Raw genomic sequence first — 24,182 nt, 5'->3', positions numbered from 1 at the left:
GAGGGGTCTTTTAGCTTTCAACTTCATGCCTCCCCACGTACACTCCACTAAAATTAATGGAGGGAAAAGAAAACAGGCACTTTTCAGAAATAATGTTTCAGCCCTCTGCAGTCTCAAAGCATGGGTGCCTGAACAAGTCACAAGATAGGCCAAAATGCAGATTTGCTCAGACACAATCTCTGAGCTCGCAGCAATGCACAGTTTCTCACCCATCAGTGTTATGGGCAGGCTGCTGCACGCGGGCCATGAGAAGGGCTTTCGCAGGGGCAGCTGCAGTGGAGCAAATACCATACTTCAGTACACCCACCTTTTGCCTCACAGAGAAATATGATGACAAAACTTAATATGCAAACAGGACAGAAAAGGAATCAGATTTCCTCAAGGAATCAGAAAATAACTGTCTGTCTCCTCAGCAGATTGTCTTCAACGTTGAAAGCAGCACCAGAACCTTTCAGGGAAAAATCTTACAAAACCAGCAACCCTGTTTAGACATTTCATGGGCAGGATTGCAGGATTTTTCCTCAGTTTATGAAAGTTCAAAAAAAAAATCCATAAAAACCCTCTTCTCCCTCCCATTTAATAGGCTTAGTTCTGTTGCTTTGCTTCCAGTTTTTAATACCATTTTGAAGCTTCCAGTTTTTATAGCATTTGACTAGGCCTCTTGCTGCAGCTTGTGAACCCTACGTTAAACTGAGTTTCATTAATACATTTACGAAAGGGAAAAACAAGAGGATGCAATACAGATATGCTGATAACAGACAGAATAAGGACCTACAGCAAAGATGCAGACGAAAATGACTTTTTTTTTTCTGGCAGGTGTGTCTGGTCTTCAGGTAATGGGAAATTTTAGCTCTTGGAAGTCTGCAGGTAATAAGAATATTGACAGTGGATTTTTGTATGCTGAAGCTATGTGTTTTGGTAGAAAACTATAATTTTATATGGTATGATACTCCTACCATAAGTCATCAGACAGATTCACTACTACTTATTAACTAGTGCAAATAATTGCCATTAATTGTTTTTTCTTCTAAAGTTTTAGTTTTTAAATCAGCATCCCATTTGTAACTAAGCAGGACTCCACTGTCTTTCTTTTAAAAATAAAAGGTTGTGAGCCTGGCATACAAATTTTGGTTATTGAGACACCTTTGCTGACTTAGAGATATATTTGTTTCTGTTTGCTTGATACGAGCAATAGCAGTTTTCAGAGTAACTCTAGTTTGAAAATAACTAGTAAGGAGTTTTTTTGGAATGCCAAAGATTTCTTAATATTCAGGTGACTGTTCTTTATTTAAATTCTGCTTTGGTGCTTTTTTCACTTTAGGTTTCATGGCAGGCATACAGAGGAACCCCCAAATGTCACAGTATGCACCTCAACAAACTGGACCTTCCATGTCACCACACCCTTCACCTGGAGGCCAAGTACATCCTGGAATCGGTAGCTTTCAGCAGAGTAATTCAAGTGGTACTTATGGGCCTCAGATGAGCCAGTATGGACCACAAGGTAAAATAACAAACCATGATACGTGTTGTTAATCCATATGATAATTTTATACAAATATGTAAAAAATATGTATAGCACATATGTATGTAGGCAGGTAGGTAGGTGTGTGATTTCTTTAAAAAAAACAAAGCCCTTCAGAGGTGAAGTTGCACTTTGTGGAAGAAGCTTCTTCTGTAATTAGCATCTTTGGCTGTATAAAAATAGCGATCCTAAATTGGGCACGGAAATGATGAAGCTGTTGCGTTACCGGGACCATTGTTTGGCAGCCCAAGTATGTCATTTCTAAGATAAGGCTGAGCTTGACCAAGCATGGAATAAGGGTCACAACACCAATCCCAAAATAGGATTTCTTTTCTGAGACGGAATCCCAAAGCCAATCTGAAATTGTGTAGTGACTGTGAGGGTTAAAGTCTTCTAATGAGCATAATAATACAGTGGTTACTGTGGGAATATAATATTGAGCTCTAATGCATACGATTTGTGAATTTTAACTAACCCCTCAGACTGAGAGAGACAGTTCCTTTTATTGTATGTGTTTGACAGAATTGTCGGAGGATTAAAACAAAAATAGAGGAAACAATTTCTGCCTCAGACATTCAATGCACACAACCTTGAACTTGTCTATTGTTTTGCCTTTAATGGATAAGCTTTATGAAGTGTGCTTCTTTTTAGGGGTTTAATGAACTTCAAGTCAAGCCACAGAATATATAAGGGACAGTATTTTATTTTGAGGTGCATCAAGAAGCTTGTCTATTTCAGCACTTCCTACTATTGCTTTCTTACTTAAAATCCCTAAAAAGGATTGTAGCTTGCTATGGGAAATTCTGTAAGGGCTCAGTGGCTTGCCCATGCTAGCAAGCATGGTTATTTTAGTCTCCTGACTTTGAGAGCTAATTCTGTTGTTCATTTGAAGGGAGTCTTACCACCGTATGCAATATTCCTTTCATTTTCATGTCTGGGTTGCATTTGTTTTAGTGCTTTGAGCACAGGACTACAAGCCAAGATCTCCTAGTTTCTAATTTTGGCTCTGCCTTTTACTCCATCTTTTAACTTAGGCAAGTAAATACATTTCTCTGCTTCACTTTCCTTAACTGTAAAATGGGGATAGCCTTATAGCCATATGTGAAGATTAATTACCTGACTGCAGTTGACTGGTGCTTTCCTTTTATTTGGAAAGCATTTTGTGGCCATAAAATACTGTCCAAGTGCTTATTTTCATCTGCACAGAGAGCAACTAGCTTAACTGGTGAAATCCAGTGGATTTATGGTGTGCTATGCTGACTTGCAGCTGTACTGCTGCTGCTGAGATCCTCAAGCATGGGAATAGTGGGTGTCAAGTGCAGTAAAATATTAGCCATCCACACTGATTGAATGGAAAGGTTTTTGTACTAAATCAATGCATTTAAGTAACGTGCCGAATCCTGCTTTCTTTTTTGCTTGAGTTCAGCAGTTCTTCTCCTCTCTCTGTAGATGAAAGTGCCTATGTAATGATTTTATGGGTCGTGGTCAGGAAGAAACGGCTATTAAAAAGTGAACTTGAGGGGGCAGGAAGAAAATGAGCATCATTGTCATTAACAAGCCATTTGAGAAGGGTCTGCTGAATAGTGTGATGGATGTAAAGCATGTTCTTCTCCCAGCTTTTAGAGGGTACTGGTGATCCCATGCACTGGTCCTTGTAAAAGTAAGGCCCTGCAGACTGAGCTCTAAAGGTAACAAGTAGAGGAGAGAATACTGCATTTTCACCAGGCTAATGTGACCATTGATAAAATACCAGTGTGAATCTGGCCATCCCTGATCACTAACTGTAATGTGTCTGAATTTCAAAGTCATTTATTTATCTGGATTTAACTTTTTAATAGTATTTTTCATTTTTAATGAAAGTAATCTGTAATGCATCTCGTTAACATACCCTCTTACAAAGCACAATCATATGCCAGCAATAATGAATATGTAATGTTAACCTCGTTTGCCTTTTATTGCCAAAATAACAAATACATTAAAAATTACCTGAGTTGCAAATGAGTTCTTAAATTATTAAACTGAAATGATTCTTGAGGATCATATTTGTTTTTCATGTTTTGTTCACATATGCCTTCCTTCAGAATATTGTTAAGCATAGGCTGAGTTGAATGGGACTGCTTGTATTTTTACATATGTGTCAAAGAATTTTGTGACATTAAACTTTTAGTTTAAAAGTTATATTTCAGTATGTGCTCAGTCCTGAAAACCATTGCTCAAGTTAGGCTATCTCTGCAGTAGAATTGCTTACCATAGTGAAGACTACACCAGTAAGTTTGGGTTTGGAGGAATTAAGTCCTAGTTCACAGAGTAAACTCATCCATAACTTGTTTATAGTTGGTCTGTTTTGTTTTCATGTGTTTTCATAACACTTAGATCTATAATAAGAGTAAAACGTATTTGCTCAGGAAGCAGTTCCTATATTGGGAACCTAGTGCAACGCTGTGGAACCATTTTCCACAAAAATAGAGAACAGCTTTGGCTCCAAATTTCAAGGTATGCTTCTGTGTGCCTGTGATATAACACAGGGGCATTCAGTGGAGTACATTAGTTTTAATTTTTAATTAACACCACTGTTTTTCTCTCCCCAAGAACAAAAAGAAGCACAGTGAGAATGGGAGGTTTTACTGAATGGAACTGTCTTTCTGGTTTGTATTTGAGTAACATCTAGCTCAAGAGATAATGAAGTTCTGGTGTGTGACCAGAGAGCATCAAACTGCTGCCAGGGCAAAATGTCCCTTTCATGCACTCTGGAGAACAGTCAGATACTACAGTCAGTTGGGTCTTCTAAGACTGTGGCAGAGAAAACCTTACTGCGGAGCAGTAGAAGGTGTCAAAAATGCATCCTGTTGCCATAACTTTACCTACTGAATTCAACAGTAAAACTGCTCTGCTTGGGTATAACGAGATAAACCACTGCTGAATGTGCTTGAACCCACACCCAAAAACTTCACAGTAAGTTAACAAAACGCCTTTTTGTTCATGTCAAATGAGTATCTGTGCTTTGTAACCTTTAATGGACTAAAACTCATTTCACAAGAATGCTTTAATATCTAGCTCCCACTGATTTCAGGAGCCTCAGTTTTAGTTAAAGTGGTAATCAGGGATGAGATGCCCTAAATATCTCGACAGTCTGTACCTCAGAATCCAGTCACACATATGCAACAGTTTGTGGAATTACTACTTAAGTATCAGCCCGAACGACTGAGGTCCCTTAGGCAGAATAGTTTCAGAGGAATATTTTTAAATGGTTTGTATCTATACAAGGAAAACTTGATAGTTAAGTGGACATGTAAGCAATTTTAAAATGTTATTGAGATACTATTTCTAATACACTATGAATCTAACCTCTGTCCCTAAAGCAGGGAGGAAAAGTAACAGATAGTTCTGAAAATTCCCTCTTTTCATGTTGCCTAAAAATGGCAAGGTATCAGAGCAGTATGTTCAGCAAACCTGGACAAAGTGGATCAAAGATTCAGCAGTAAGTACGAACATCTGTCTTTGGCAGGTTGTTAGTATGCTTTTTTGTGTTTTATCTTTGTTACTTTTTTTCTTTCCCAATTCTGGTTATTATTTTGATTTTTCACATGCATTTGGGCTGTCATGTCTGTGGGTTCAATTCTAATCTGCTTGGAGGAAGCTGGAATCAAAAATCCCTTGGATATGGAGGGGAGGAGTTGTTCAGTGGTATCGTGCAGCCGCTGTTGCCAGGCTTGTACCCACTTGAAAAGTGTGGGCTCTTGGATTTGGCTGCCTGACACGTCCAGCTGATGTGGGCTGGCCTAGCATCTGCTGCATTCATTGTGTTTAATGCTGCATCCATCTGTTTTCTGTCAAAGCCACTGCCAACAAATTACTAATCTATTAGAGAAACATGGAAATAAGATTGCACTCCTCATTCTTGGCAATTCCTCTTGTATTTTGTTTGGCTTTTTTTTTTTTTGCCTCTTTTTGTGCTCTGGGAAAGGTATAAGAATAGCTAGTACTTGAGGTATTGAGGAAATGCTTAGGAAAAAAAAAACATGGAAAAAACATTGAGACTTGTTTTCCTTTCTGAAAAGATACTACTTCCCTGGGCTCTTGGACTTGTGTCCCTGGAGATGAATGATTAAGAAATTATTTTAGCTGAAGCACATATTTTTATGGAGAAGATTCCACTGTTTTTGTGTGTGTTGTGCTTACAGCTTAGAAGCCAAAACATGAAAGAAGAGATTGTTTTTGTCCCAATTCAAAATAGCATCAAAACAGTAATAGAATTTACCATTGATGTTTGCTCCTCCAAGTCTGCTGCTGAACTGTACTTTGTAGACCCTAAATGACAAAACAAATTGGCCTTATGTAAATTGGACTGACAGTAGCTCCCAGTGATTTTGGATATCAGGTCTGCTAGTGTAAGGAATGAATTTGCTCCACTTTGGAAACAGTGTTACTTATGGCATGTACATGAAGTGTGTTAACTGGCTGTGCATAATGTTTGAGCGTACATATACTACATCTTACTGCGTTACATTTTTCTTGCAGAAAGCAATTGGAAAACCCGAGCAACATGAGTTCTGCGTTACAGCTTTAACATTAAGCAGAGCAATATGAAACTAATGAGCCCTTCAGTTTGTGGTCACATATGTTGGATCAAAGAGGTGTAGCCTGAACAGGTCTTAGCAACCAAAATATTCGTTAGGAGTGATTGCTCACTGAACAGAAAATAGTCAGCTGACAGCAGCTGTGACTAGAGGAAGAGGAGAAATGACAGGGCACTCTGCATTCAGAATGTAGCTAAATCTGGAGTCTTTCATCTCTGCTAAACCATATACTGGGGACCCTTCTGTGGAAAAAAAAAATAAACACACATAGATACTGGGTTTCTAAAGCAAGGGTGAAGTGTTGTTGCATTTCCTTGGAAAGCATAGGTCACACATGTTTTCACTGCAGAGAACTTGTAACAGTCAGTTACTGGTTGGGGAGGAGGGGAGAATTAGCCAAAGCATAGCAGGAGTGTATGAATTAATTATGTGTGCATTCAAATGATCAATGAATATATTTATTTTAAATAGAAACAGGAGCTGCATACAACCGACTCCTCTGTATGGTAGCATGAGGCCTGGAGGAGAGACATGTCTTATTTCCACATTCAGAGGAAGATTCCACTGGCTGCAGCCTTTAAATAAGTGTGGGAATATTTAAGAGTAGTCAGGAAATTCTGCTCTGTGGCATCCCATAGGGAGGGAATGAGTTGTATTTCCACTAATCTGGATGAGATGGAAATAAAGACAAATCAAAATGGATGACCAAAGGAGTGTAATGTGATCTGTTTCTTAAAATACTTTTCTATCACATCTCTCTTTTTTTTTTCCCCCCTTTCTTATGCTGTTTGGATTTGTTTCTGGAACACTAGATGCAGTACACTTGCTTTTTTTTTTTAGCTTTAAATATGATAGGAAAATCAGTACTGAAATTAGCTAACCTGCCACAAATGATGCAGTTTGTTCCAGTGATAATGTAGATTGGGGTCAGCCAGGTTTTCATGCCATCCTTAATAAGGCACCTGTTTATATTAGCATCTTTGTAGCACTGCTGTTTATTCTTTTAATACTAATTTTCCTGGGGGAGGGGGGGTGTGCTGAAAGCTAATACACCTTCTGCTCACATAGACAAACATTGAACTTGCAGGGAACATGGGTAGGGTAGGAGGAGAGAGGGAGTGTTCCTAAGGGCCCTGCAGTAGTTCTCACAGGTCACTGCCAAAGTCTCTCTGCCATAAATGGACAAAGTGGTTAGGAGCAAGGATCCAGTGAGAATAGCTTGTTGCTGAAATTGCAGAAAGATGAAAAATGAGAACATGAAATCACAAAAATAAGGCTCTCTCTTGAGTTTATGTAATGAGTTTCTTACATGCCACGTATCTCTTTACTGCACAAGACATTTTTGTACTATGTTGATAACCCTCTAGAGGCTGTGTTTTGCTGTATTTGCTCTTATCCCATGATATTTGTTTGGCAGAAAATGTTTGAGGACATATGAACATCAGTTTCATAGGCTAATTCAGGTTGGAAGGATGCTCAGGAGCTGTCGAGGCCAACCTTGTACTCAGAGTAGGGTCAACCAGGAGATCAGACCAGGTTACTTGGGGCTTTATCCAGTTGGGTCTTGAAAACCTCAAAGGAGGGAAGCTGTGCAACCTCTCCAGGCAGATTACTCCACTGTTCGACTCTCTGCATGGTGAAAAAGTTTTTCTGACTTGAGTCCTCTGTGGTTCACACTAGTTGACGATATATGTAAGATTTGCAGCTGCTAACTTCCTAAAATGAAATACGTGCTCAAAAGCTTTTGTTTTTCTCTGTGTTTTTATCATTTTCTTCAGGAAACTATTCCAGACCACCAACATACAGTGGCGTGCCCAACACAAGTTACAGTGGCCCAGGACCCGGCATGGGTATAAATGCCAACAGTCAGATGCATGGACAGGGGCCAAGCCAGCCTTGTGGTACCATGCCCCTGGGACGGATGCCATCAGCTGGGATGCAGAACAGACCATTTCCTGGAAATATGAGCAGTATGACCCCCAATTCTCCCGGCATGTCTCAGCAGGGAGGCCCTGGGATGGGCCCACCCATGCCAACTGTGAACCGTAAGGCACAGGAAGCGGCTGCTGCAGTGATGCAGGCTGCTGCAAACTCCGCTCAGAGCAGGTATGCGTCCAGGTGAAAGTAGTTAAAGCAAGTACAACTGTTTTTCTTCTCATTTCTGAAGTTACAGTGCTATATAGTTGCACAGAGGTGCATTTATACATGTTCTATTAATGTGCCCTTATCTTTGGGAGGAAGTGACATACGGGAAGAAAAGTTTTCTTTCAGTGTAAGGGGAAAGCATGCTACTGTATTTTTGAATAATACTCTTAAAAAAAGCAGCTGTGACAGCCACTTCCAGTTTGGTTCTTGGCACTGTGAGCTTTAAGAAAACCTACAGGGTTAAGGTGACATTAGGAGCCCAAAACAAGCCCTCTACAATTTAAAATTGATTAGCTGAATATGTGTATTTTATCTCTGGTAGAGAGAGGGCCAGCACCAACATCCTAGGCAGCTTGCCCCTGCTGGGGAGTAAGGAAGCTTATAAAGCTGCCCAGCTACGCTTGCGTTCACTGCCCACATTGCGAGTGGTAGTGCTGACGGCAGTTCTCTCCTATGGGACTGTTCTTATTCCTGCACAGGCATACAGATGGGCAGAGGAGGGTACAGTAAGGGCAAAAGCTGGAGAGGGCAGGCAGAAGGAGGCGTAAAAGCAATCTGTAGTTATCTGGGGTAGGTAACTGCCACCGATGCATCCATAAGAGAAAAACTGCAAACTGTAGGGTTGTGGAGGTTGGAGCCATTGTATGCTTCCTGCCTCCCCTTTAGGGCAGCATAACTGCATGCTGCCATTTGAGCATGGATTTTGGCAAATGCATTTTTCTGTCCATGGTTATTCTTAAGATGTCTAGGTACTTACAATGAAATCATACTTTCTGGGAAATTTTTCAAATGAAGTAATTTCCACATTTCATTGGACTCAAATAACTCCTGGTGTGTTTATTATCTTTTTCTGTTAAGAGAAGTTCCATTACATTTGAGAATTACACAAAGCTGGTTCCACTGTTCTGGTAAGCAAGTTTATGTATGTGTGTGTATGTTAAGCATCTTGCATTTATTTATGCATATGCATACACAGATGCACATATACATATACAGGTATTTATCATTCAAGAGCAGTGTTTCTGGACACTAGAGCTGCAGTAACACAATGTAAAAACAAATAGGAAGTTAATGCGTCCCTGTGTCTATTGCTTTCTTCTTTTGCGATTTTGGAAGACAGGTGGCTTCTAGCAATAAGCACTAGGAAACTTTTAAGGTAGAAACAACAAATGTAGTGTTCTTCATGTTCTTGTTCAGTAAAATAGGACCACATTCCCTTAAAATAGACCATATTCCTGCAGAAATCGTGAACCAGCAATCTCTCGCTTGTGTTGGTTGTTTTAACAGGCCTGTCTAGTAGGATTTACAAAAATCTGCTTCTGTCTGTCTGGTTTAGGCTCTAAGCTGGTAGGTCAGGCAAGAAGGAATAAATGGGCCATCTCTGCAACCGCAGGAACACTTTCTTTATAATCGTGTAATGAGAGGAAAAGGGCATGTTTGGTCTAAACAGCAAGAAAAGACTTTGTTTGCAGTAAGTGGAAAGTATTTGGTTGTGATTCAGCATAGCTTTGGGAATAGTGTGTGGTGTTTGATCAAAAACTAGGTCAATTGCTTACCACTCCTATCTCACACCTTCCTCCCAAGTTGGTTTTGTGAAACTGCTTTTGGTTTCTAGCTTTGCCTGGGCAAAAATGCACCATTTCAAAGCCTTTTCATCACATATTGCCCATTCCAGTGATTTAGCACCTGTAGAAGGACTGTGCAGTCATCAAATCTCTATTGGAAATACTGGCAAAAGGGCAATTTATAAACTGCAAATTGAGTGAAACCTGTCACTCCCCTCTGATGCCGGAGGCTTACCAGCACACCGTTTTTCTCTTTGATCTCAAGTCAATGGTGGGGGAGAAAGCATTACAGCTTTTTGGCTATTCCTGCAAGTCCTCCATACTTGTATATGGAAGGAATGTACTTGACAGTGATTCATATTTGTGATACAGAGCAAATCCAAAGAGGCTCTTCTTTTGTTCTGCTTTAGGCCACCATACATTAGGTCGCCTGCTTATCCCAGCCAGTCTGGGGCTGGCGGACGCCCCATGTTTTCTTCACAGCACCCCAACTATGGCAACGCTCAGGCTCCCTTGATGCACCAGCCTGACCAGTACGGGTAGGTAGCAATGTAAACTGGACTTGCTGTGGGACCTTGGCAATTTTTTTTAATGTTTATGGACATGCCATCTGGCTGCTGCAGGAATATAAAAACCATGTGAAAGATACAGAGATATTTGCATCATAGAGGGGATTTTAGTTTTTTTGTTTTGTTTTTTTTCCTAACACCACTGTGACAATACGATGAAAAACTGCATGTCACTCACTCACACGCATTCTGCATGGCTTTTGGCATGGCTCAGTTTCCTTCATGCCTGAGAGGGAAATGAAGAACTTCATCACTAAGAAAAAATGAGATCCTCCCACTCCCTCCTCCCAGTCCAGGCATCATTTCTCTCTCCTTGGTGTGGTCGTTTTTGTCTAGGAAAAAACATTGTCTAGTGCTGTCTAGGAAAAGTGCAGAACTTTTTTTTTTGACTTGTTCTTGTTATTGTCATTATTACCCCAGCAGCGAGCCACTCCCACGAAGTACAATTCCTTTTTGATAGGTGATTTATTGCAGCAGTGATGACAGGCTTTATTAATGTGATTTTCAAACAAGTTTTATTACACTGTAATTGAGAGTGCATGTGTTTGAAAAATTTCAGTTAGTCCGTAGAAGTTTTTTTAGAAGCACCGAGTATCCAGTCTGAAACATCAGCCTGAAATGCAGCTAATGTTTTTTTATGAAAGTTCTTCACACTGTGGTATCTATAATCGTATCATAAATTACAGCTCTGGGGGAAAATATGTATGCTGGCTCCCAGCCTGTTGCTTGCTTACCACCAATTTCAAACTTCACCTGAGATTCAGGTTTCATGGACTTCCCTGCCATCATGTTATTTCTGTTACTGCTTCCCTAGGAAATCTGTAATACCCAAATTACTGCTGCCTTCATGGTTATTAACAAGTTTTAATTACCAGTTTTCTGTAGCTGTTTTTGTTTTGTTTTGTATTTTTTCTCTTTGACAGCATCATTCGTATATGGGCACAGAAAAAAGTCCAAAGCAAAACAAAAAATCAGAACAGAAATCTACTGATTCTTCTGTTTAAAATGCCAAAATCAGTGAAATGGAAGAGAACTTGCACTATACTATTTTCTAAAATTGGAAGGGTGTCTACTGATACATGCCAAAGTGCATGGATAATATCCAGCCTTCTTCTTTGTATGTCTTGAGTTTATAAGATAGAGCTGTGGAGTTCAGAAACTGTTGGATTTTTATAACCATAAAACACATGCCTGTATGTAGAATTAAAGGGAAAATAAAGAGGTTGTGTCAGAGTCATGCTTACACAGCAGTCTTTCTGTTTAAGTTGGTGTGATCCCCTTCCATGTCAACTGTTGAATTGGTAGCAAAGTATCAATAGGGGAGAGAAATTTATCTTCAGCTGCTAATCCACAGAATCTGTCCTTTACCAACTCAGGGGTCTCATTTAGACATAGAAAGCTGGTTTGCCTCAGCTTTGCCAAGCCACATTAAGCAGCTGTGTAAAATGAATTTAAATGGCATGCATCAGAATAAAATCACTTCCACTGGGGCAGAAAATCAATGTTAGTTAACCAAGGCTGGATGATCAAGATCTGAGTCTCAGCCAGTTGTACCTAGGTATCATCCCCAGTACAGAACACCACCCTTTTAATTAGGAAAAAAAAAAAAACCAAAATAAAAGCTGTGGCTAGGGAAGATACTACATTTACTTACACCATTTGAGTCAGCCTTTGACCTCACCTTGAGGCCTGCTTTATGTAAAGCTTAGATTAATTCCTGCAGCTACTGAACACTTCTCCAGTAAGGTAAAATCTTATGGTGTGCTAGTCCATCCCATGCTCACAGGCCAGTGTTTCCCCAGTGAGAGCTAGCATGTCAGGCTAAAGAAGAGAGAGATCTTTTTAAGATCTCTTTATTGAACCAGCAGTATCTGTGATTTCACATGGCCAAGGATGCTTAATCTTGGTCTGGGTAACAGTTTGTAGCAGGCAATGCAAAATAACTCTCTAATATGCCAGATGGTAGTTCCCCTTAATTTCAGGAAGACAGCGTGAAGGAACAGCAGAATAGTTTTTTCCTTTTTCTATCTGTCTTGGTCTCAACAAATCAGTTGCTTGATAAGGGCTGTATGTTGAAGACCTTATATGTCCATCAAACTCCAAGGAAAGAGTTCCATTAGCTCCTGTAAGCACAAAACACTAAGTGACAGTTCCGTTACTAGCGACTGTAACTCAGGAGAGGCCTTTGAAGAACAGAAAGCTCCAAAAAATTAAGTCTTTCTGTCAAATTACAGTTTCCAGGGCAATATATATATATTTTTAATGATGGTAGTTATTTATGTATGTACAGATCCGTAACAAATGGACCCTGTGAGCTTTCAGTAAAAGCAAACAGTTTAAGTGACAGCATTTTCTCAGTTAATGAATTTGTTAGAAGGCAGCAAATTTAGCCTTTATTTTCTATTATCAGCCAATTATTGAGTTCCTCAGTTTGTGGATGCCCAGCTTAAAACTTTTGGGGACTATTTGTTCAGTGTCTGTGAATTTTTATGTTTACTGTAGTAGCAGCAAGTGCCCAGTACACACTTTTGAAATTTGATTACTAGGTTGACACTCAACGTTAACAGACGTTTTTGGAGCTAGATGTTTGTCATCATTATTTTCAACATGCCTTGTGCCAGTAGTGAATGACATTCTGAGTGTGTCTTCATAGCAGTCAAAGGTGTGACTGCAGCATGTGCAAACTTAGAAACCTAGTTGTGAAGTAGCCAGTTCACATAGTATTAACAGTGTGGCCTTAGGAAGACTTAATTTACTACTTGCTGATTGTAAAATACACATCCAGCTGGACAGGTTATAAATGAGCCTCTTGCTACTGCAAATACAGTTATCAATACTTGAACTAATTTGCTATAAAATGAGTTTTGGTGTGCTGAGGAGCAAACCTATCTTTGAATGTAGTGTCTTTGACCTCAGTGTACTCTACCTTAATATGCCTGGGAGTGCCTGTTCCACTGTGTAAATTAAAGCAATTTTTTTATAGATTGAATGAATTTAGAATTCAATTTCATTGATTTTAGAGAAAATGATTTAGACATAGCAGTTTACTAAACTGAGGAGTTGAGATCCAGCTTAGCTATTTGCAACCTCTGGCCATTTTAAATTCCGGTCATTGAGATGCCAAACCTAAGTTGGATATTTACACCATTGTCCCCTGCTCCCCATGCCACCTAAGGCACGTGCTTTATCCTAAAGGCTATATAGGAAACTGAAGCTTGGCTCCTCCTTTTGACCACGCTAGTAGAAGGCAAGAGTATCACAGCAATGTTGTTCCGTCTCTATAGTAATGTGTTGCATTGCCTTGATGTACCTTCATGCCCTCTAAAATGTGGTTTAAAATGTGGTTAGCTGCTTAGCAGTTAAGCAGCAGAATTTTTAACTTTCGGAGTTCTAGTTCACCTGCAGTTTGACTAGCATGTGGCAACAGATCCTCAGGAAGCTAGAAGCCCCGAGAGAGAATAATGCCACCTAGTAAGACTTCTTGGATCCACAGGACTGGCTCTGAATTGAGCCATTCTCCCAAATTCAGGGAAACAAAGACCTTCAGGATCATTCTAGCTCAGCAATCTGCCCTTCAGTTGCAGAATGCACGGCTTTTTCTTATGTGCTAAAATTTGGACTTTAAATTTTCTTCTAAGTCAAAATGAGAATTAATTTCTCTTATATCAGAATTGCTTTTTCTTGCGGAGCTCTACCTAAAGGCATTATTTTATTTTTATTTACTTACGCTCGTAGCAAGCAGGTCCCTTTTATCTACTTACTGTACTGGGAAAGAGCTGAGGATTTGCGTTTTAAAGAGGTAACTTTTTATTTCTTCAAATTGTGGTCTAGTATTCGATAAATGTAGACTCGGGGCATACTTGACGAGAGTGACAGTCTAGTCAATTTATGCTGGCGATGATTATAGATTATAGGGGATATGATAAAGAAGGGTAGCCACTACGTGAAGGACAGAGAAAAACACACTGTTTGTGCTGCCTTTTTAGGATTACTCTGTGTATTTTCTGTAAGGACACTGGAAGGTCAGCCTTCATATGTTAGTTCTTGCTGCCTATTTACTTGGGGAGGGAGTGCAATGAGAGTGTGCGAGACAGACCTCCAGCAATGGGGGAGTCCTCCTATTCGAGGAGAGCCCACCCCTCTGCCTGCGGGCATCGTCTTCAGGCTCTGTGCCCTCCGTGTAGGTCCTGGCTAGGTTCCTTCATCTTCATCAGCGTAAGCAGGACTTCATGGCCAACAGCCACAACAACTTTTGGGAAAGCCTCATATATTAAGAGCCCATGTCCTGGCAAAGGATACGTAGCTGCTTTTGGACTTATCTGTGAGGAATGTGTGTGGTTCTGTATTAAGAACACTTATACCTATCTGTTGATAAAAAAGAAATCTTAAAATACTTCGTTTCTCATCTTTAAGTTCTTTAAAAACATTTTTTCTCTCTAATGAAAAGGCATATGATATTTCGTCCATAGTTCATGGATGGTGAAGTCTATATTATTTAGATAATATGATGACTTACTGATTCACAGTAAATGAGCATGATGGTGAAATTAGAAACTACAGCCGTAGTTAGAAGTGGAATAACATCACGATGAGGTCAAAAGAATTCAAGTAAGTTTTCATTTCATCCAGTGAAACTGATCTGTAAAAGCTGCACTGATACTAGAGAATTTCTGTTGTACAGAGACGGTTGCAGTTAGCATAAATGAGATCAGAAAGTGCATTCCGTGCATCTTTTTTTTTAGCCTGTGTGTGTATATATGCACATGCACTCTCTTTCTCTCTCTCTCTCTCTCTCTCTCTCTCTCACACACACACACACACACACACGTTAACCTTTCATCAGCATTTCTCTACTGCTTATATGTATAATTCATATTCCATGTTGCTGGTGCCAACAAAGCACATTTTCCATACTATTTTCTCCAACGCCAGGGTTATGCAGCACTGCTGATGGACTAGAAGCTACCGGTGAGGAAATATAGTAATGAACATGGTGCATTAAAATGTCAAAAGGAAAAAAGAACGAGGCAGAAATGGGGAATACATTTTTTAAAAAGAATAATAATATAAATAAAAACCAGAAGTTTTTTTTAGATATTTCACATCCTTGATCCTGTGAATTTCTACCCAGTATTTTACAGTTTAGCCCTTCTGATCTTGGAACTTGGCTTTAAGATTCTAATTGTGATTTTAAAAGCTATACTTATGTAGCATGTAGCAGGATGACTTGACATGCTACAGTAAAACTTAACTGTCTTTAGTCCCTGGAGAGAAGTATGTGTTTTCCATTGTTTCCCATTTTCCCCTTAAGCTTGGAGGAGCCGCTCTTCTCTGCTGGGAAGTACAGTGGAGTGCAGGAAGGTTAAATACTCATTCAGGTTTCTTTGCTTATTCAAACTAGGCCATTTTTTAGATGAAAGGCTGCCAACTGTGAAATCCCCAAAGTAAACTAGGCTAAGACAGGACTGGTAGCCATAATTGGAGCCAGCACTGGGGGTCTGTTATCTGTTGCCTTTGAAATAAGCCCCTAGCAGAAACGCTCTTTCTGCCCACTCTTTTATTTAACATTCATCTACAGCTACTGTAAAGGAATTACTCCTCTTCAAATTCAGGCCATTCACAATTCTCAAATCTCAAGGTGTCTGGTTATTTCCCCCTTACCCCTCTTCTCCAAAGGCTCCCAGATGTCTGATTTCCATTAGGGACCCTAACAAATCAAGTTGAAGTAAGCCCCGCTTTGCTTCCTATTAGTACTGTTTGGATACCCAAGCAGTAAATTTCAGTCAGTGAAACTACATTCAGCTTCCAAAATAAAACTCTCCATATAGTTTCAAAGGGATGAAGGGGTATTGCTTCTTGGCCCCAATGACTGTATAGTGTTGCTGCAAACTAGAAATAGCTGCTGTGCTCCACGTGAAGCTGGCTGCGTTTCAGCGCCGGGTGGAGTATTTTCTCTGTACGCAGTTTATGGGTGATTGAAGAGATTAAAGTCCAAATATTAATGATTATTGTAACTGTTATTTCTAATGGAGCTATTAACCAATACTGATGAGGTTTTTCTTTAAGGACTCATGCTTCTTCCCTCTTCAGGAGAAATAGTCGTTTATATCAAGCTGACTTTTGTACTCTTTCTTTCCTTCCTCCAAAGGGCTCTTCCTTTCTTCATGTTTTGCTTTTCAAAGAACCATGTATGGCGTTTTCGTGCAGGAAGCAATGTATCAGGTGGGGTGAACTACAAGTTAGCTTATATGTATTTATTATAGTAAAGGGAGAGCTGGAAGCAACTCTTTCAGGATTTTTTTTATGAAGATGCATTTTGTAGATCAGCTCAAAATTGCTGATAAAACTGTGTAAGGATGGAAAGAAACTTTACATGCTGAGCTAACCAAAGCCATTTCTTGTGGGAGATTGAGAGAAACATATTTTTATCTGGAATTTTGTTTTACTAAAAGGCAAATCCATCATTTTGGAGTCCTGGATGTCACCAAGCTGTAGAGCTCATGCAGGCAACCAGTGATTTGGGGAGAGGTTTTCTTTTTCTTTTTTGGTAACTCATCAATCAAGTAGACTGCTGTATGCTGTTCATGCCATTAGAGATTAACCACAGACCTCAAGAGTAAATGCTCCTTCTCTCCTTTGGAGAGTAACAATTCTTAAATTGTGAAAACAGGAGTATATTGGGAAGGAAGGGTGATTTTCAGAGTAATGAAGGAAAATTTTCAGTTGTCTCGGAGACAATTCTAATTTGGTTATTACTGTGTCACAGTTATTTTTGGCTTGACCTGGTTATTTAGGAGAGATGTTGCCCTCTATAGGAGTACTAATTATTTTTAAACAAAACTGCAGTGTAGGGCTGTGTGTTATACTATATCAATATTCTGCCTCAAAATCAGATGTTGCACAGAAACTCTGTACTTCAAAAGATGATTTTTAGTGAAATAAAAATGAAGTGCTTAATTAATTGTTTTTATATAAAAGTAAGGAATAAAGGAGGACTTTAGTTTTTGTGCTGCTTTTTGGGTGGTGAGAAATGTTTCAGATGAGAAAAATGGATTTTGACATTGTTTGTCTTTTTGTCTGCTAGCTGGAAGATGTATTAGTTTAAATTACTAAACTAGTCAGGAAAAAACAGGAGAACAGCCATCCAGTTGATGGGAGTCATGAAGAAAGCATGAGAAAGTTAATTCCGTGACTGCCTGATGTGATTTAGCACATATGTTGTGCAAGTACAGGACTGTGATGGAGCGGCCTAGGATGTCTGTGGCAGAAAGTGAGAAACAGATAAAAAATGGCAGGAGGAGTTACGGTTTTGCAATGGTTTTAAGGTGTTACACTGTTTAACAGTGGTGATAGTTCAGAGGATATTGAATGTTTTTTTTTCAGTAGTCGGAGTTGGGGAAATAGGAGGGGAAACAGCCCTTCTCACTTTTGTTAATGGAGTTCAGGTGTGAGTGTTAGTGGAGTTCAGCCTCAGTTCTGGCTGGACATAAAAGTAACTTTGTAAGACCCTTATTAAATAGCAACATAGCGGCAGTAAGGTTGGCTCTTTTTAATCATGGCCACCAGTTTTGCTAATGCATCAAATATGGGTTGCAGTCATCACAGTAGTTTTCAGGCTCCTTCTGAGCCAAAGATGGAAAAAAGAGCCAACTGAAACTATGACGATTTAGGCACCACGTTGCAGTTGTGAAACTGTCTTCGGCGCAGAAATGCTGAGACTGATGGAGCAGTGGTAATAATAATATTGATAAACATTTACTAGCTCCAGGCTATTGGGCAAAGATAGGTAGGAGAAAATGTGTCTGTTGGGACATCCCTTTGGAGCACTTCCTCGCCGTGTTTCTGCACACACACAGTCGTGCTCAGCGTGCTGTCAGCCGGCTGACATTTACTATGAAAAACTTCATCTATGAGGAGCTGGCATAAACTGATTGGGATTTTATTAGACTTTCTGTCGGTTGCCAGCACCGTGAGTGCAGTGGAGCTGAGCGGTGCTCGGCAGCAGCGCAGAACCGTGGCTGAGCACCGTGGCTGAGAGGCTTGGGTGGCAGGCTGTAAGGGTCGCGTCCCCGGAGGGGCGGGCAGGGGAGCCTCCGAGTCGAGCCGCTTGGAGGTGGTGCCATGCAGGAGGCAGCTCAGTCACTGAGGTGACACTGTATCCCCTTCGCTTCCTGCAGCTTTTTGGCACCGCGCTTTGGTGACCTCCTGGCTGTTAGTGTACTGGGAACAGACTCTTATCCACTTTCAAGTAATCACTCTGGGAGAGAGTTCGTAGGGCCTTCCAACTTTTTAATAAAGCTATTTGTAAACATGCACAAAAATAGAAGGCACGTAGTGAGGGAGTCATATGAGTCACTCCTTGTTTTGATATCAAGTCACACCAGGCTAAATCTCCCTTCTTGGCAGTCTGATGCAGCGTGACTGGCCCCCATCACTCCCATGCCGAACAGGGCAAACTTTTTTTTTTTCCCTCCTACAAACCCAATTCATGCATCCTCCTGCTTGCTGTACAGATTACAGCAACCCTCTTTTACCCATCATGCACTCCAGTTGTGCCAGGAAATGCATCTCCTCGTAGTGCCGAGACGCTATGTCTGATGGGGACCACGTGTAGGCAGCTGCCTTTAGAGTGGCAGTTTAAATCCACGTTGTCAGTAAGGTAGCCAGGGGTCACCAAGAGCACAGCTTCAATGCGATTACAAGCCATTTGACTTGGCCAGCTTTTCAGCAGTCCCATGTTTTCTGTCACACGGCGTTATATTGTATTTATCCAGTACAGGTTGGGCTTATTGTATGTATCCAGTACAAAGGGCTTAGTTTGTTCTTTTACAAATAAATTCAAGAAGTCTTGCTGCACTTGCAAGAATGCTGCATAACAAAAGCATTTCAGGGAATCCCTGTGAGTTTGAAAACTGCTGGCCGAATGCTGCAGTCACCATGAAATACAGACCAAAATACTAATTAATGCTAATTAATACTAATTAACACAGAAAGAGCTTTATGAAAACAAAGTGAAATTGCTGCAACAGTTTTAAGAAATTACATACTACTGTATTTCACAAAGTATCCTTCATGTCTTTCAGCCACACGCCCTTATATTCGCAGGAGCAGATGAAACTAAGGATTTATTTCTGTGGGCTTGTGCAATGTTTTCCTCACCGTATTATGCTACTATTTTTATTCTTCTGGCTATATTTTAGAGCACTATTAAGCTTGGATTTCTTCTTCAGTTTTTGTTATCTGTAAAACGGGATGAAGAGATTTATTCTATTTTCAGAATGCTTTCAGCAGTATAGATGCTGTGTAGTTGTGTTGTTAGCATCAATACTTATGCATTGCACTTGCCTCTTATCTTGCTCTTCAGTGTTTGATGTGGTGTAAAACTCCAAATTTTATTGGGCTTTAAATGAGTAACAAGTAGGTAGCCACTGGGGGAGATTTTTTCACTGCAGAAATGGTTAATGTGATGACAATAGTGCATGAACAAACAATAAGTTTTTGTGGGTGCTTTTCAGAGGAGCTGAGTATTGAATCAGTCTGATGGAAACAACGAAGTGCTGAATTTTTTCTCCCTTCTTGGTTGCTTCTTAATGCAATCTAGATAATAATGGTGCAAAAGGCACAAGTATTTGCATAATCAGAAGAGAAAGAATTTATTTAGAAAAGCCATTTCTATTATTCTCCCCCAAAGCATGCTATGCAATGCTCTAATCTTTAGATCAACAAGGACAGGAAAACAGCTAGTGTACTTGGTCAAACTGTAGTGATTTAAAGGTGATGTGTACTATCACATGATTTTGATGCTCAGAAATTATTCCACATTTTAGCGTTGCCTTTTATGCCTGGTCATTGGGCAGGATAGGTTGGTGTTGGGTCTGTGTACCTAGTGTCAGCTGACCCTTCTCGGTACAAACCTGAATGCTTTTTCATTGATGTCTTATAGTGTTGTGTCAGTGTCATCTGCATTTTGGAGCCTTGTCCTTCCTTTTTCATGCATGCGCTCACAAAGTATAAAATTTTCTCTCTCGTCCTGTCCTGAAAAATGGATTTCATCAAAAACCTCATGGCAGAGCCAACACCTGTCACCTTGCCAGTTTTCATGGTTGCTTTTTTAAAACTTTGTTATTGTGACCAGAGAGCTTCCACACTGCACAAAGGGAGGAAATGCAAATCTGGGTTAGTATGTTCGTAGTAGCAGTTAACAAGTGAGGGAAATACTTTGCTTTCACATTTGACAACATGAAACTCATTTGTTTTATTTACATGGGAATTGCCTTTAATGCCTTTTTATGGCTTTTCAAGACAGTGTTCAGGTTTCATCTGTCTTGGCCTTTGCTAACAGTGATGACTCACTGATGAACTTCCAGTCAGAGCAAAGTAAGCAATATTGCTTTTTATTTTTCTTTGGTCTCTTCTCCCCCTTCCCCAGTTCTCCCATATACTCTGACAACAGAAACAGTTTCATTAAACAGAAACAGTTTCACTTCTACAAGGAATCTCATAATGTAACAAGAAGGAAAATCCATAACAAAAGAGCATATGTATTTGCATGCACATGTTTATGTGTAAATTCTCCAGGGAGAAAGCATTTCCAGATCTCACTCCTGAATTACTCTCATTATAATAACCCTTTTGGTGTCAGAATATGACCGATTATAAGTGCTTAAGGCTAGTCGCAGCTCAAGACAGATTTAAATAAAGTACTTCTGGTTATTGTGCAGGTCAGTGTGTTTAAATAACAACCTCCCAAATCATACTTTGACATTTAAAAGAGAGAGGAAATATTGTCATGCTGCAGACCTGGCACAGATAAGCACAGGGCAATTTGGTCAGTACACTGTGATTTGTGAGTGCAGCCTAACGCAGTCATTTTCACAGTTTGTAATCAAGTAGCCACCTTAGCAGTGTGTCAGCATTAAAAAAAAGAAAAAGAAAGGTTCCTTTTAAAATGTTTACACAAATTACTCCCCTGAGATGCTGCAGTGCATTCACTGCAAAACCAATGTAGGTTAAAGATCTGGGGCAGGGATGGCAAACTTCCCAGAGCTTGTGGGCTGTTTTTTTCACCAGCCAATTGCTCAGGTGGCCAGGTCATGGTAGCAGGATAGTTTTTCAGGTCTGGTGTCCAGGGCAGGATAATTAGGAGAAATTCCTACATTATGTAGAATACGTCCGGAAGTACACTGCAAAGGTGCCTGTGTAATAGGTGTAAGCTCGTGACCACCAGGATATATCAGGTCTGACCTGGTGCCAGCTCTTCCTTACCTGAGCTAATTCCTGCAGGCTCCCTGGTGGTGTCCGCTCCATGCTTGTGCTGGAGGATCTTCCCTGCATTTGCCCTGGGAATAGCAACCCTGTGGACCTTCCTCCCCGCTGGTCCCACTGCATCTTCCTTTCTTCTCCCTTCACCTGAGCAACTGCCCTCCTCCTATCCCTGAAACCCTTTTGGCACCTAGTTGTAATTCTGCCTACTCTCATTCTTTATTTTTCGTTTCCATCTATTCTTGCCTCCAGTTTTCCTGCTGCCCCAGACTCTCCTCCACTCTAGTCCGCCTGACCTCTCCACCTCTGAACCTTGCTTCTGTTGCCTGCATGTTTCTGCACTCGACCCTCCCCTGTACTCCAGCGGCCACAGGGTTCGTTCCAGAAGCTAGATCAACTTTTCTTACTGCATGAAGGCTTCAGTACTCTCTTACAGGTTTAGACTGAGAGGAGAGCACAGACGTGCGGTCAGATGCATGCCAGAGAATCCACAGAAAATCAGAGAACTTGATCCCAGTGCACACAGCAAAAACTTGTGCTTTGACATGTTTCTATACTAAAAGTTGTATCTTTGTTTTTTCTGTCCTTCTGAGAAGCATAATCCACTTTTATTATAGTCCGTTGCTAAGCTGGATCTACCTCTGAACTCAGTTTTGTAATTAGCTATCTGTTCAAATCTGAGGAAGATGACAGCAAAAAACCTTCATCAGATGGCAACATTGAGGAGGTACTAAACCACATACCAGCAAGTATTAAACACAGTGGCTCACCACTGCAAAGCAACTTCCCCATAACAGTTGGAGACAACACACTAACCTACTAGTGATTTCAGGGCCAATCAGAGAAAGACATCTCAATATAAGAGAGACTGCTCAGCAGCTGTGATCACTCGGATGCCTCTTTGTACTGTCAGTACTTTTCTTTCTCATGATTTCTTTGTTCTGCTTTCTAACGATGACCAGATCTTGCATGTCATCCCCTCTTTTTTAATACATGGACTTCTGCATTAGCTCAGGAGACACAATTAGATCAGATGCTACCTGTTTTGCAGAGAACAGAGATTAAGTGCAGATTAAGTTTCAGGGTAGATTACAAATGAAGGAAAACAACAGAACAGAAGCTTCTTAAAAGGAAATGTTTTGAATTTGACCGATTGTATTTCGGGCCTGATAATACAACAGACTATCAACAGAGCAGTGAAGCTGACAATTGTAGGATCACAGGATCAGTCAGGCAGATGGGAGCTCAGGAGGTCTGAGTCCAACCCCCTGCTCAAAGCAGGGCCAGCTGTGAGCTCTGATGGGATCACTCCAGGCTTTACCACTTGGGTCTTGAAAACCTCCAAGGTCAGAGACTGCACCATCTCTCTGGGCGAGCCGATCCATGGCCTGATTGGCCTCCTTGGGAAAAGCATTCCCTTAAACCCAGCCTGACTCTCTCTTGTTCCAGCTTCTGCCCTGTGTCCCTTGCCCTCCCACCACACACTGCTGTGCAGACCCTGGCTCCGATTTCTTGTCCAGGTCCCAGCAGCACTGGGGCTGTGGGGAGCTCCCCCCACAGCCATCTCTGCCCTGGTCTGGACCAACCCCCCTCCGTCAGCCTCTCCTCACAGGGCGAGGGCTCCAGCCCAACTATCTTGATGATCCTCCACTAAACCCACTCCACTTTATGAATGCCCTTCCTGTATTGAGGGGGGTTCCAAAACTGGACGCAGTGCTGTAGATGCAGTCTAACAAGTGCTGAGTGAAGGGGGATGATCACTTCCCTCAATCTCCTGGCCGCACTCCTGTTCGTACAGCCCAGGATGCTGCTGGTGCTTTTGCTGCCATGGCATCTGCGGGCACAGGCTCAGCTCTGTCTGCCAACACCACCAGGGCCTTCCCAGCAGAGCCGCTCTACCCAGTCATGCCCAGCCTGCCTTGCTGCCGGGGGCCCGGCCTTCCCACATGCAACACCTTGCACCTGGCCTCACTGAATTTCATAAGGCTCCTGTGAGGCTGGCCCATTCCTCCAGCATGTCTAGGTCTCCTGGGATGGCAGCTCTGCCCTTGTTGATATGCTCTGCCCTTGAGCGTATGAACGCAGTCTAACATTACGCAAGTGTTGTAAATTACTAAATTGCCAACAAAGTGAATAAATTACAAAAACCATGCCGAATCACCCTCCTTCCCGTTTTTAATCTCTTCCATTTGCAAAATATTCTACTTGTAACAGTAGAGCAGAAAAAATGAAATGTGTAGGCTTTAGTAAAATGTTTAAACTGATAGCATAATCCTTAATTTGTGTTAGCCCAGTTGCTTTTTCTCCTAAAAGAGGAAAAAATACATAATCCGGGATCATAGAATTAGAGGAGCTAGAGCTGGAAAATACCAGACAGATCATCTAGTTTATACACAATGCAGGAATTTTCCAACCAATGTATTTTCTAATGAGTTGTGTTGTCTGTATGCAAAAGTGTCAAGGACTGGGATTTCCATCACTCCCTTGGAGATCCATTTTTTCCATTATTCTCAACACGAATGTTTCTTTTCTTAATTTCTTC

General features: G+C 40.8%; 1 protein-coding gene across 13 annotated transcripts in view; it reads left to right on the top strand.

Moving 5' to 3' along the window:
- Window positions 1-24,182, top strand: part of ARID1B (AT-rich interaction domain 1B) — a 341,753-nt gene that overhangs the window by 268,900 nt on the left and 48,671 nt on the right. For 8 of the 13 annotated variants that reach the window (XM_064509114.1, XM_064509106.1, XM_064509110.1 and 5 more), the window contains 3 exons: window positions 1,322-1,501; window positions 7,878-8,205; window positions 10,220-10,348. In XM_064509114.1, coding sequence (XP_064365184.1) covers window positions 1,322-1,501; window positions 7,878-8,205; window positions 10,220-10,348 — 637 coding nt within the window. The remainder of the gene's footprint in view (window positions 1-1,321; window positions 1,502-7,877; window positions 8,206-10,219; window positions 10,349-24,182) is intronic. The other 5 variants (XM_064509113.1, XM_064509112.1, XM_064509116.1 and 2 more) reach the window with 1 other exon arrangement.

This window comes from Dromaius novaehollandiae, chromosome 3, assembly GCF_036370855.1.
Source record: "Dromaius novaehollandiae isolate bDroNov1 chromosome 3, bDroNov1.hap1, whole genome shotgun sequence".
NCBI lineage: Eukaryota > Metazoa > Chordata > Aves > Casuariiformes > Dromaiidae > Dromaius > Dromaius novaehollandiae.
The sequence above is the reverse complement of the archived record's forward strand: the minus strand, read 5'-3'. Positions and strand labels throughout refer to the sequence as shown.